We start from the raw sequence: 14,526 nt of genomic DNA, 5'->3' as shown, positions 1-14,526 counted from the left end.
TTCTGATGCCTTAGTTTTCTCATCTGTAAAGAAGAATGGTAATCGTTCCTACTTCAGAGTTCTGATGAAGCCCAAATGAGGCACCCAGGCCCATGGTGAGTGCTAAATAACGGGTAGCTATTATTTAAGTCACTGAAACATAAGAACAAATGACACCCACAGTTCACAACCACCTAAGGGAGAGCGGAAAAGGGGAATTAGGAACTGGCATGCAGAAGTGAGGTTGTGCAAAGGGATGGGGACTTCAGTAGGTGCTGAGAGGACAAACAGTAGGGCACATGCTTTTTCTACTCTGCCAGCCTTATCCAGTTGCTCTGAGGATGGTAGAGCTCTCTCGCAGCAGGGGGTGGGAGGATCTGAGGGGTGGCCCTCAGCATGTGAGGCTGAAGGGAGCTTCAATGACAGAACAAAGGCTGTGTGTACCTGGGACTGAGCTCTCTCGAGGTGAGATGTGTATGAAGGGTTGTCCTCCTTAGCACTGGGATGCCGAGATCCCTGTGTTACATACGTTAATATGTTCTGTCAGAAATGGTTACCCTTTTTGAGAATAGAAATTGGGAGAATCAGAAGTGGCTGCATTTGGAGTGCAATAGATGCTATGCTGGTTTTGGAAAAAATGCGGTACTTTTTTTTTTTTAAGATTTTTTATTTTTTACTAGCGTGCGCGAGAGAGTACAAGCAGGGGGAGCGGCAGACAGAAGGAGAGGGAGGAGCAGGCCCCCCACCCAGCAGGGAGCCCGATACGGGCCTCGATCCCAGGACCCCTCATGACCTGAGTCGAAGGCAGACGCTTAACCATCTGAGCCACCCAGGCGCCCAGTACGTTGTTTTCAGTATACATTTTGGTACTGTGTTCCAGGAGCTCTTCGGGGCACTTAAAAATACACAGAAACTCATATATTCTTCCCAACAACCCTTTGAGGTAGGGACTATAATTACCCCCATTTTACAAGCGGGGAAACTGAGGTTTTGAGACCTTAAGTCACTTGCTAGACAACACAGGGTGAGTAGCAGAGCCAGGAAGCTGCTTTCAGAACTCTGCACTTAATCTAGGGCAGTTGTGGCCTCCGTCAGTTCCTTTGGTGGAGAAACATAGCTCAAGCCTGCTTCAAGAGCAGAGTAAGTGTTGCCTGCCCCTGGTCACAATATGGGGGGTGGGGTGGGTGAAGGGGGGTAGAGGTTTGCGCACAGCCCAGGGCAGGACGGAGGGGTGGCTTCTTGCTGGTGAAAAAGAGACTTCTCCCTGCCCCACTGGTTGAAAAGTCATGGGGGATGTTCAAATGCAGGATGGGTTCTCTGAAGGGCAGTTTCACAACTGGAGAAACAAATGATAAAGTTCTTTCTTCCACAAATGGAATATGGTTTTTGTTGAATGAATATTTATTCAATGAACCCCCAAGTTAACTGCATAATAGAGAAGTTATTTCTCTACTTCCTGCTTTTCAGGGTTCAAAAAATGTGTCGTGGGCATCTTCCACATGGGGAAATTTGTAGAACCAATGCTTCAGGCTAGAAGCTGGCAAGTGAAATATGACTTGGACCTGAGGCTGCCAGCTTTGAATCGTCAGGTGCTCCTTCTATGTGTGCAGAAAGAACAGTTGGATGTTCGTGGTCACTAGCAAGCCCTGAGCCTAAATTCACAGCCACCTTTAGCATGCTTTCGGCCTCGGCCTGCAGCTTGTTTTTTTATTTTCTCCCTGGTCCTGAGGGCCAACTCTAATGAGTACCTTTTCCTATACTGATTTTTTTTTAAAGATTTTATTTATTTATTTGACACAGAGAGAGCACAAGTAGGGGGAGTGGCAGGGAGAGGGAGAAGCAGGCTCCCTGCTCAGCAGGTGGGGCTTGATCCCAGGACCCCGGGATCATGACCTGAGCTGAAGGCAGACGCTTAACCTGAGACAACTAGGCGCCCCCCGATTTTTTAAGTAGCCTCTACCCTCAGTGTGGAGCCCAGCGCAGGGCTTGAACTCACGACCCTGAGCTGAGATCAAGAGTTGGAACGCCCAATGGACTGAGCCACCCAGGTGCGGCGCCCCCCCCCCCCCGCCGCCATGTTGATACTTTTAATCTCCAAAATAGTGTTTACCATTTTAGTTACGGTAAGTGAAACTTTTTAGGGGGTATGGGAAAATCAGTAAGTTTTGGACCCTCTCCGATCCTCCCCAGGGTGGCTTCCCAACTCATCACCTGTGCTGCAAGTTAAAGAGGAAAAGCCCTTTTCCTGTCTTCACCCTGGCCTAGGTTCTTTGAGACGGGCCCTCCACAGCCATTTCCTCAAGTGTCTCCCAAGAGGAGACTGGCTGTTCCTTGTCCCCCTTTCCAGGGAGCCCAGGGCACAGCTCCCACAGGTAGCCTCAGAGCCTGGAGCCTACCCGGAGCTGCGTCTCAGTTCCTGGAGTGGCTCCAGGTTCTGGTCACCGGATTGGTTTGGGGAGGAAGGGGACAAGGGGAAAGACTTTGTCTCATGGAAACTTAGTTTTCACTTCTGCTTTTTCACACTTGAGGCACTTTTTCCTCTTGGTATCTGTTCTTTAAAAGTGACTTGGTTTTAAAAATTAAGGTTGCAAAAGCAGTTTCAGGAGGGCAGGGAAGGTTCTCTGTGGGCCTGGTGCTGGCTGTGTGAGTGAGTTCGCTTGATGATGTCTTGGAGCGGCTGTACACCAAGGATTTGGGCACTTTTCGGTATGTATCTTTTACCTCAACAAGAGTGAAGATTTTACGATTTATTACAAGAGGAGTATCAGCTCACCTGTTGCCACAAAAAAAAACAAAAGACAAGGTGATGCCAGAAGAGGCTAATCAGTTTAAACTGATGGGAAAATGGGGAGTCCACAGTGAAAGTGGGGACTGACCCAATATCTTTACTTTTAGGGTTTTATCCTAAAGACACAAAGACGTGTGTGGAGTTTTGGCAGTGGTATTAGAGTAGTGAAAAACTGGAAACTGGAGAATTAAATGCTGAGTGATAGTTAAATAAGAGTGGGCACAATCGATATTGGCGTGCTATTTTGTCATGAAAAAGGATGCCATCAATGTTTGTTTATTAAAGCCATTTATGAAAAGCAGAACACAATCCCATTTTTAAAAATTGGAAGTATATACCTCACAAATATGCATAGAAAATCCGGAAGAATGTACACCACAATATTAAGAATGGATTACACCTGAGGTAAAGAATAATGGGTGATTCTTACTTCCCCATCTGAGTTTTTTCTGCCAGTGAGCGCTCGTGGCTTGTTCAACTCCGTACGAGAGGAAAGGCGCGTGTCGGGAAGCAGGTTTGGCTCTCCGCCTCCTCACCAGAGTCCGTTCTGTCGCAGCCCCACATCTGCCAGTCGAGGGGAGGCCAGGGCCAGTGCTGGCAGCTCTGTAACAATCCTGCCTTCCCACACTGTCAGAAGTCCCTCATGTTCCAGGAGCACCATCAGATATGGTATTGCAAGTTTAGAGGCGCAAGGGGACTTCTGTTCAACTGTACTGATGCTCAGATCATACTTGTCAAAGGGGGGGGTGTCACTCCTCTTTCATGGGCCCCTCTGCACTGTAGGGGCTGGGAGAGCAATTTTGCCTCCGCTTGGGGATTTCCCAGGGATTGTCTTTAGAGACTGAGTTTTTCATTTTCCAGACTTCAGTTTATCCCTTCCACTTTGAGACTTCCTACCCCATGTAGTTCTCCATTTCATTTCTTTTTTTTTAGTTTCCCATTTCATTATAAAGAAGTCTGATATTACTCAACGACATTACAGAACTCTGTGAAAGGCAGAAGTTCTCTTATTTTATAACCTCCTTGGGGCTGCAGGCGCAGTCATGGGTCTATCACTGCTGCTCAAGAAATCACTGTGCCCTTAACGGTTTGAGACACAGCACCCCACGCTGAGACAGACGCCTCCAGAAGCAAGACCTGAATGGTTGGAGGAAGAGCCCTGAGACTCGCTGTGCCTCTCATCAAGCTGCTCCCCATCCCTGGATGTCAACTGAAGAGGTTTGGACCGAGTCATGCTGAACACCCCCCCACCCCACCTCCGCCCCCAGCTCTAACCACCAGATTCTGAGAACATGGCTCACAGTAGCTCTGGCCTGCCCACCCTTTACCCCAGTGTGTGCACACAGTGGTATTGTAACCCTTGTGGTGTCCTGTAGAGGTACAGTTTTGTTTCGTCTCAACTAAGCAAAACACATAAAGAAAAAGTCACCCTTTCCACCCCACTCCACCCCTCAAATAATAGTGAGAATGGATATATAAGGAAGGAAGGACTGTTGCTGTTCTCATAGAAAGAGTTCTGTTTGGTCTTGTAGTGGCTGTCATACAGGGCCCATCTCCATGTTAGACGTATTTCTCTGAAGGGCTGGGCTTGCCTCCCAGTCTGACCATGGGCCTGAAAGAGAGGCAGATGACCGACCATGATTGCAGCAAGAGCCCCCACAGCGTGGTACTGTATCCATCCATGTCTCTCCGCCCGCCCCAGCCTCCCAGCCCCTGCAGGGTCTGTGAACTTGTCCCTGAAACGCCAGCGTGGGACTGGCTGAATGATGTCAGCAACTCTGTCAAGTGCCTTACATTTGCCATCTTGCTGTCACAGCAACCTGAGGGTGGGGGGCACTGGGAAAGAGAGATTAGAGAACTTGCCCGAGGTCACATAACTAGGAGGTGATGGAGCCAGGATCTGAACCCAGTTAGTCTAGCTTCTGGGAGCCTTTGTCAGGGCACCCATGGAAGTGAGAGAAGGAGGCTGATAACCAAAGTCATCAGTTGAGCTGATTCTTGGCCCCGGGGAGGATGTGAGCAAACCACCACCTTCAGCCAAGCAGAGCTACTTTATCTCACACAGATGACCAAAGTTTGATGTCCCACTAAAAATGTGTGTTAATTCAGGACTGGGCTAGCACCTCCTAAATGGGCTGATTCATCATCAGTGTCATGTCTGTGCACACAGTCCTCCAAACCTCTCCGGAAGCTGAGCTGCCCTCAGTCATCACTGAGTATGTTAACTCAGGCATGTGGATCCCTCAGATGTGTTTACTCTGTATAGCTTTGTATTCTAGGGTTTTGCTCTCTGTTCATTTCAAACTCTTTTTTTTTTTAAAGATTTTATTTATTTATTTGAGAGAGAGAGAATGAGAGATAGAAAGCACGAGAGGGAAGAGGGTCAGAGGGAGAAGCAGACTCCCCGCTGAGCAGGAAGCCCGATGTGGGACTCGATCCCGGGATTCCAGGATCATGACCTGAGCCGAAGGCAGTCGCTTAGCCAACTGAGCCACCCAGGCGCCCCTCTCTGTTCATTTCAGAATGAGAATTTTCAGAGACGATAGATAAGGGATGATTCTCCTCCAAAGTCTCCCAACTGCACCCCAAGTACTTGCAAATGCTAAAAATCTTTCTTTGTTTTTAAAGGGTCTTTATCCCCTTGTTATACCGTTTATAATACAGGCACTGGAAATTCATTACATTTCCATTGTTAAAAATGATATGTATTTTGGGGCGCCTGGGTGGCTCAGTCGGTTAAGCGTCTGCCTTCGGCTCAGGTCATGATCCCGGGGTCCTGAGATCAAGTCCCCGCATCCGGCTCCCTGCTCAGCGGGGAGTCTGCTTCTCCTTCTGCCCCTCCCCCTGCTTGTATTCCCTTTCTCACTGTCTCTCTCTGTCAAATAAATAAGTAAAATCTTTTAAAATATATATATTTTAAAAAATAATAATGCTATATGAGATATTGAAATTGGATTCCTGCAGAGAAATACCAAGGAGTGTGAAATGCAAACCCTAGGTATAAAATTTGAAATATTCTCATCTACTGAAAGGAGCTGGTTATCCTTAAACATCCCCATCCCCCAAGCAGCAAGGAGCCTGAGCTGGGATAGAAGTTTCAGTTCTGATATTTGCAGTCAGTGTGGCCTTAGACAAGTCACTAAATGTCCCAATCCTCAATTTCCTCATCTGAAAAAATGGTGGTGGTGGTAACTACTTGAAAGATTGTTATAAAACTTGATATTTAAAAAAGAAATATATATATATAAAGGAACTGGTACTCTGTAGGCTTTTATTAAATGGTGTATTATTTTGATAATCTGAGAGTCATCAGGTCTCTGCCCTCTTGGGTAGATTTCCTGATCTGAGCCGCTAATCTGTGAGATGGGGCGATGGTATCACATGGGGTTGCTGTGTGGAGAAGAGAGATCCTGAGTGTAACCCCCATTGTGGTGCCCGGCTAGAGTAGGGCTAGTTAGATGTTAGCACAGGCTGTCTCAGCCTAAGTTCAAAGGACAGAGGAGATCGAGACTTCTCTTCCAGGCACTGGTCTTCGTTTTTGTTTTTTTCCTGATCATCTCAGAATGATCATGGGCTGGAATTGGATCAGGGAGTCACTTGGGCTGCCAGATAGCTAACTGCTCATGCCTCTGGGTCCCTTTTCTAACATTCTAGTCCTTGGTGGTAAATCAAGGCACTACAATGGCACGGGGAAATTAGGAGCCTAGGCAATTGTTTTTTTTTGGTTCCCTGATAAAGAATTGGCTCTCAAAACACTAGTGTCTCAAAAATCTACAACAAGGAAATAGGAAAAAAAAGAGACCTCAGGTCTTTTGAGGAGCTAGGACCAATGGGAGGAATCCTTCAGATGGGATTTTTGGTGCTAGGCCAGAGAAAATTGAGATTTACGGAAGTCACACTGCTCTCCCCATCAGCCCAAACTGTGCTTCCATTTCCTCACCTTCCCAGCCTTGTGCCTCTCTTTGCTCAGGAACTATGCTGACTCCCTGCCCCCAGAATTCTACTGCCATGGCCTCTCTGGGAAAAGTTCCTGCCAACTGCAGCTTGGGAAGCTAGGACCTGTGCATAGGGTTGCCCAGGGTTAACAGGCCCAGGGGTTATAAAAGACTCACCTGGGACATTTGCAGACCCGTCTTCGGTTCCCTGAATAAGAAAAAGAAGGAGTAAAGTGACTGCCTCCCACCACCAATAGTCCCCAGATAGATTTCCTCCTTCCCTTCTCCTGTTTCTTTAGGATTAATAACTCTTGAGAGCCAGGTTAAGAGCTGCTTCTCCAGCCCTCTTCTCATCAGTTCTAAAAGCATTGCAAATAGAAATGTGGGTTAAGATGGGTTAGTACAGTCACCCACAGTGGGACCCAAAGTAATAGGGGGTTCATTGGGAGGTGGCCCAGGGTAAATCTCAGCCGGTCACGGTTTTGACCCAGTCTTCCTGGGCACTAGTGTCCCAGGGCCACAGGGGCACACCCTCTCCTGCTGGTGTTTGTAATAAGCCAGAAACTGCACTCCCTGCAGCCTTTGCCTTCGCCAAGGGAACACAATTCTGCTGCCGCTCCTGGGATAAGGGCTCTGTCTTCCTAAAAAATGTCCCAGAGAGTGGAAAGAGGAGTGGAAAGTGGTTTCTCAAGTTCTGTCTCCAGGAAAGAAATGGGCTGCGCCTGACCCCACAGGGCAGCTCAGGTCCCAGAAATCTCCATCCTATCTCCTGGCAAGGGCTGCCTGGAGCAAGCAGCGCCCGAGGAGGAAGTGGGCCAAACTGTTTCGCCCCACTCCATGCGCCCCTAGAACTTACTGTGGTTGCAGATGACGGTGATGACCAGTGACAGGAGAAGGACGGCGCAGGTCCCGGCCAGAGGTGCCCAGATGTAGATTTCACAGGCGAAGTCCAGCCCACTTTTTTCCACTGAAGATACTGAAGACGCCGACGTTTAGGAGCTGGTCAGGGATCCTCCAACCCACACCACCAGCTGGGGCTGTCCCTCGCGTCGGGTCTCGGTTTCCCCACCATTTGGACAGTTTCGGCTCTACCTCCAGGATCAGGGCTGAGCCCGGCAGGGGCTCTCCCCGCGGTCCGCACCGCCCCTGGCGGGTCCCAGTCCCGGGACCCCTGCGCCCGTCTCACCTGCGCTGCCCGCCGCAGGCCGGCAGATCCCCGGGCGCAGAGACACGGGCTGAGACGCGTTGGTGGGCGCCCGCGTGGGTGGTCGCGGCGCCGGCGTAGGGGTGGGCTTGACTGCGGGAGAAACAAATTGTGGTTGGAGTCGGGCAGGGGACATCGACGCTAACCCTCCCCACTGGCTTCGCACGCCTTTGCCCAACGGGACGCCTCCTTCGCCCGCGCCGACCTCTGTGCTCAGGGAGGGGAGATGGATTGGGGACCTCCACGATTCGCGCTCACCCCTTCGCGGCGCGCGCCGCCGCCTGCTGGGTCCCGGGCCTGGCCAAGCGCACCAGGCGCTTCGGACCGGAACGCAGGAGCCCGCTCCCCGTCGCCCACCCTCTCTTCAGGGCGCAACCTGCAAGCTTGTGGGCTTATGTTGATAGCCGCATTGTAGTGACAAGCAAACGCAGGCTCACAGAATTTAAGTAACTGCCCAGGAGCAGACAAGCCCCCGAACTCGAGCCTAGATCCGCCGGACCTAAGAAGCCATCTTCAGTCCCGACCCAGCCGCATCTTAGCCTCAGTTTCCTTGTCTGTGAAGCAGTATTAAGTAGCCCCCCACCCCCAAGGGCGCTAAGAGGCTCAAAAGCGGGGCGTCCGTGTGAGAAAAACGGGTTCAGAGGTGAGCCCTAAACCCCACACCAAGGACCTGGCAGGAAGACCGGCACGAAGGGGCTGAAGTACAGCATGGAGTTGCTCAGGACAGAGCAGAAATAGTAGCCTTCGTCCTCCTTGCGGAAGCGCTGCAGGGTGAGGCTGTAGAGGGTGTCAGCCGTCCTCGTGCCCGAGATCTGTTTGGAGTCCAGCCCTTCCGCCAACTTGAACCGGCTTTGGGAGAGGTACATGAGGAAGACAGGGCTGGAGGCAGGTTCATTCTTCTGGTAGAGCCAGGAACAGCCTGGCGCCGCGATGGGCAGCAGCACCTCGCACTGCAGCTCCACCTTCTTGCCCAGCTGTGCGACCACCATCGGCGGCGACATGCGGAACTGTCTTGGCCCGCTGGCCGCGGCGGCATCTGCGGGCGGCAGGCATCAAGGCTGAGACCGGAGCCCCGCGCTCCTCGTCTGCCCCGCCCCCCGCCCTCCCCGAGGGTCGCAAACTCACAGAGCAGCAGGGCCAGAGGCAGGAGCAGGGCGGTCACCCGAGAGGCCATGGCGCGCTCCGCCCTGCGCGACGCGTGCGGACAGGTGCTGGAGCCGTGGGACGCTGAGGGGAGGAAGTTGCGCCCTTCGGCCGGCCCGAGGAGCCACATTTCGCGCTCGGAGGATGTGATGTCACCCGAAGCCCCTCAGAGGAGAGTCGCCCTCTTTTTCGCGGTTGCCACCTTCCAGCCCAGGGAGGAGGCTGGGATCCATGATCTGGGCGTCAAAGGGGCTTGCAGGGCAGCTGGGGACGGTTAAGAGCTGCGGGCTTGAGGATGAAGAAAAAGGCTCGCAAATGACCTTTGGAAAAGGCTTTCTTGGGACGGCAGAGACAGAGAGTAAAGAGAGATTACAAGAGGTAAAGAAGGTGAGAGTAAGCAGGAAAGCAGGGTGTCCACATCCTTTGTAGTCACTCAGAATGGCTCTAGCGAGATGGGCACTGAAGCTTGGGGAGGGAGAGGCATTGGTGACTTGCACATGTCTCAGGCAGGGTAGTCTGGGTATTCAGCAGGAGGGGGAATACCAGGGGGCAGCAGCCACCTGCCTTGTGTGGGACTGGAGGTCCTCTGCTGACCACACCCTTGGAGATTCCTCCCCACTGCTAAACATCACCGTACAGCCTCAACATTTTATCTTGGGGCCACTACAACAGCCTCCACATGAGTCGCTCTCTTGGCCACACCTTCAGCCACCCTGCCATGATCATGATTCTCATAAAGGGGACCTGACAGTGTCACTCTTGCAGCCTCCTTTGACTTGTAGGATTGGATGGAAGCTGAAACATGGCTTGGCTCAGAGCCTCTGGGTGCTGGCTCCTCCCAGCCTCTGCCCAGTCCCCTGGCCCCGCATTCTCACTGAAATTGATGTTGTCTAAACTCTGGACTCCTTGCCTTTGCTGTTCCCTTTGACTGAAATACCATTCTGTTTAAGCCCTGGCCCCAGCTCCAGTGCTGTAGGACGTGGACCTCATTCCTCTGTATCCTTGGCTTTAGGCGCTTGGCAGGGACACGTGTGAAGCCTGGGTGAATGCCTGGGTGGAGGCAGTTTTCCCTCTCAGGCTCCGGCACATCATGCCCCCTTCCTTCTTGCCTATTGCTATCCTGAAACCTTCCAGCCTCAGTGAATACCCACCTCTCCTTTCTTCAGGGTGCCCGACCCTTCCCACTTTGAATCCCGTAATGAATACACCTCACACTGTTGCTACTTGATAGAGTCAAGCCACGTGGCATTATCTGTTCCATATGTCTGCCCCATCTGTGGGTTTTGCCTGGTGAGGACTGTGTTGCAGACACCCCTCCCCACCATGTCATATCATAGCTTGGGCTGAGCTGTGTTTGTAGAACTTAAATGTTGTGTTGGATGGGGCTTTATAAAAAAATATTACTATTTCTTTTATTTCAATGTGTGCTCCCTCCCCTTCTCAAATCATCCAAGGTGCTTACCCCTATGTGGAACATTTAACATATTTTATTTTATTTTAATTCCAGTGTGGTTAACGTACAGCGTTGTATTAGTTTCAGGTGGACAGTATAGTGATTCAACACATCCATCCATCACCCAGGGCTCATCACAAGTGCCCTCCTTCATCCCCATCACCTGTTTCACCTCCCCTCTGGTAACCACCAGTGTATTCTTTATAGTTAAGAGTCTGTTTCTTGGTTTGTCTCTCTCTCTCTCTCTTTTTTCCTTTGCTTATTTGTTTTGTTTCTTAAATTCCACATGAGTAAAATCATATGGTGTTTTTCTTTCTCTGACTGACTTATTTCCCTCAGCATTATACTCTCTAGCTCCATTCATGTCGTTACAAATGGTAAGATTTCATTCCTTTTTATGGCTACTAATAATACATGTATAAATATACCACATCTTCTTTATCGGTGGACAGTTGGGCTGCTTCCATAATTTGGTTATTGTTAATAATGCTTCTGTAAACATAGGGGTGCATGTATCCCTTTGAATTAGTGTTTTCCTGGTTTTTTTATAAAGATTTATTTATTTTAGAGAGAGAGAGAGAGTGCGCATGCATGAGTGGAGGGAGGGGCAGAGGGAGAAGGAGAAAGAGAATCTCAAGCAGACTCCCCACTGAGTGTGGAGCCTGACACAGGGCATGATCTCACAACCCTGAGACCATGACCTGAACTGAAATCAAGAGTGGGTCACTCAACCAACTGAGCTACCCAGGCGCCCCTGTATTTTTTAAAAAATATATTATTTATTTATTTGAGAGAAAGAGCAGGAGCAGGGGTAGGAACTGAGGGAGGAGAGAGAGAATCCCAAGCAAACTCCCCATTGAGCTTAGAGCCCAACTTGGGGCTCGATCCCAGGACCCAAGACCATGACCTGAGCGGGGGAAATCAAGAGTCAGAGCTCAACTGACTGAACCACCCAGGTGCCTTTGTTTTTGTCATTTTTTTGGTAAATACCCGGTAGTTTGATTATGGGATCATAGGGTAGTTCTACTTTTAACTTTTTGAGGAAACTCCATACTGTTTCCCACAGTGGCTGTACCAGTTTGCATTCCCACCAACAGTGCAAGAGGGGAATATTTAGCATTTATATATTTAGAAATGTTTTTAAAGTGTCTTTAAAATTACAAGAGTTATATTTTCTTGAAAAACTTCAAATAATACAAAGACAAAAAAAATACAAAAACAGGGAAAATTTCCTGCCTTAGTTTTCCTCATTGTCATCCATTCTCCAGAGAAAACCACTGTGACAGTTGAGTGTGTCCCTCAGCTATGGTCTGTGCATAAACAGATGTTTATACATCATTTTATTTATTTATTTATTTATTTATTTAGAGAGGGAGAGAGAGAGAGAGAATCTCCAGCAGACTCCCTGCTGAGTGTGGAGCCTGAGGTGGGGCTTCATCTCACGACCCTGAGATCATGACCCGAACTGAAATCAAGAGTTGGGCACTCAACCAACTGAGCTACCCAGGTACCCCTAATATGTCATTTTAGACACATGGGGTTGTACTACACATGCATTTTTTGCAACCTCCCTTTTTTAGCTAATAGTAGAAGAAGGAAAGCTTTTCATATCAACACATGTAGATCTACCTCATTCTTCTAAATGGGTGCATTTTCTATGGGTGTTCCATAATTTAATTTCCCTGTTAATGGACATTTAAGTGGGCTGTAGTAGATACAATATATCTGTATCATTGAGGACTTGCTCAGTACATGTTACATTTTCAAATGGAAGATGAGGGAGGCTGGGGAAGGAAAACCCTTTGTAATGATAGTTATAACTGTGACTCACAGCATATAGCATGTAGATGTATGCATGCGTGTGTGTGTCCCTGGCTGTATAGACACAGTGCTGTCCCTTAACCCACATGACTGAGGGTGACAAGGAAACAGTCAAGTCCAGGCTGGCCATCTTGGTCTGCTGAAAGAGAGCTGCAGCTGGCTTGGAGGCCTTCCAGCCTTGCAGCTAAGAGAAGTGTCAGCCATGGGGGAGGCAGCCCCTTTGTACAGAGCATGATAGAGGGTGCGTGGGGCGGGGGGATGCCAAGACATGTGAAACCTACCAAGGAGGCTTTGTGACCCCAATGATATTTTTTACAGAATGTGGTGGATTCTCATTGCAACCACAACGACATCCGCCTTGCAGCAGGTGGGAGAGCAGATGCAATTTGTGAAAATTCTGGGGATGCTTGCTTGCAGTAGGGCCAGGTGTGCAGAGGGCTGGGCAGGACCTGCTCCTTACTGCCAGGTGAGCTCGCATGCCCCAAGCTGCGGCACTCACATGGGAGGGCATAAAGGCATGGGAACTCCTGCATTCTGTCAAGCAAGTCCCTTATTTTTAAAAACATCCAGAGAGAGATAAGGTAAGAGAGTAACCAGTTTCGGGGGCGCCTGGGTGGCTCAGTTGGTTAAGCGACTGCCTTCGGCTCGGGTCATGATCCTGGAGTCCCAGGATCAAGTCCTGCATCGGGCTCCCTGCTCAGCAGGGAGTCTGCTTCTCCCTCTGACGCTCCCCCCTCTCATGTGCTCTCTCTCCATCTCTCATTCTCGCTCTCTCAAATAAATAAAATCTTAAAAAAAAAGAGAGAATAACCAGTTTCTGTGCCAAATTTAAGCAAGTCTTTGTTTCTCTCGAGGTGTTTGTTCTTAAAACATGGAAATAAAGTAATCTTAATTTACACGAATTGAAGGCATTCCGGAACACATAACCCGGCAGGGCAGTGGTATGAGATTCATCAGGGCTCTGACCTGTGGCTCCTAAGACACTGACTACAGGGGCAACTTGGAATCAAGGGCCTGCTGCCTCCTCTTGCCAATCCTAGACTGTAGAGACAATACCGTCTCCTTGGAAGGAGTTAGCTTGTTTGGGTCTAGAAAGGCCCTTGAGTTCTAGAGTTAACAAGGCCTTGCTTTATCTCCATGACAAATACCTGTCAATTCCACCCAATTGTGCCACACCCACTTTTTCTGGAGAATGTTTCAATATATAGAAACATTGTCATACTGTATGTCTTTGAGTTGTGTTGATACATATAGATTTAGTTCATTTATTTTAAAGGCTGTAGAGTAGTCTTATCTTGTGAATATTCCACAGTTCAGTGGTCCTCAAACCAGAGTATTCATACCCTGGGGGAACAAGGAGTCTGGCTGTCTTTGGGGATACACGTTATTTTAAGGGGCTCATTTCCCAGAACTTCAACTCCCATTTGTTCTCTTTCCTAAGACGGATCTGCCCAGGAGCAAATGTCTGTGTCTAGTCTTCGTGCTGATTCTCTTTCCCCGCCTCCTCTTTCATAATCGCTCTTCTCTTGCTTTAGACCTGCTACCCTCCTTTTCGTTAATTTGGTGCAATGCCCAGGAGGTGCAACACTCTCTGGGGCAACAATCAAAGGGAAACACCCAGATATTTTTCATTTCATGTCCATTCCCTTAGTTGTGAATAAGCATTTCTCCTGAGGAAAGTTCCCAAGATCCTGGCAAAGAGGTTGTCTGGGAGAAATACTGGAGCTGGACCACCTTATGGCCAACTCCTGGCCCTCATCACTTTACTCACCTCTCTCCGTAGAGCTAGAATGCAGAAGCCAGACAGTTATTATGGGATGTGTGCTCATTCCTAGCATATTCATCAGCATTGCAAAAGGAAACACTTTCTTTTTTAACACAAGATCTGATTTGCTAATTGGTTTGACATTGAAGACTGACTTTGCCAATGAGATTAGTTGGCAGCATTTTTGTTTGCAATGAATCAAATGAGGTAAAACCTTAGCTCCAAATTTGTTTTGATGAAAACAGTTTAAAGACTATGATAAAATGAAAACATTAAATTAAAATATTGTTTAGGCAAATTTGTGTTGAAATTAAAAATATTTCTATTTCCCCCAACCCCTTCTAAGTTCATCAGTGAAGGCAATTGCTTCTAGGTGAGGCAAGAATGGTACAGTTCATAACTGCCGAATAGACATTGGTAAAGCCTATTTGGGTCCGC

The 14,526-nt window shown here is 48.9% G+C and overlaps 1 protein-coding gene across 4 annotated transcripts in view; it reads right to left on the bottom strand.

Annotated features, from left to right (window-relative positions):
• Nucleotides 1-3,027: 3,027 nt before the first annotated feature.
• CD8A (CD8 subunit alpha) overlaps nt 3,028-14,526 on the bottom strand; it is a 35,198-nt gene continuing 23,699 nt past the window's right edge. For 2 of the 4 annotated variants that reach the window (XM_028122397.2, XM_088026428.1), the window contains exons 2-7: nt 9,032-9,337; nt 8,577-8,942; nt 7,889-7,999; nt 7,559-7,678; nt 6,880-6,910; nt 3,028-4,379 (exon numbers count right to left, since the gene is read on the bottom strand). In XM_028122397.2, the coding sequence (XP_027978198.1) occupies nt 4,328-4,379; nt 6,880-6,910; nt 7,559-7,678; nt 7,889-7,999; nt 8,577-8,942; nt 9,032-9,179 (828 nt within the window). In that variant the 5' untranslated portion in view covers nt 9,180-9,337 and the 3' untranslated portion in view covers nt 3,028-4,327. Of the gene's footprint in view, nt 4,380-5,696; nt 6,158-6,879; nt 6,911-7,558; nt 7,679-7,888; nt 8,000-8,576; nt 8,943-9,031; nt 10,426-14,526 lie in introns of those variants that run through there. The other 2 variants (XM_028122396.2, XM_028122399.2) reach the window with 2 other exon arrangements.

This window comes from Eumetopias jubatus, unplaced genomic scaffold, assembly GCF_037043125.1.
Source record: "Eumetopias jubatus isolate StellerSeaLion01/CBP00866 unplaced genomic scaffold, mEumJub1_p1.0 scaffold_9, whole genome shotgun sequence".
Classification (NCBI taxonomy): Eukaryota; Metazoa; Chordata; class Mammalia; order Carnivora; family Otariidae; genus Eumetopias; species Eumetopias jubatus.
The sequence above is the reverse complement of the archived record's forward strand: the minus strand, read 5'-3'. Positions and strand labels throughout refer to the sequence as shown.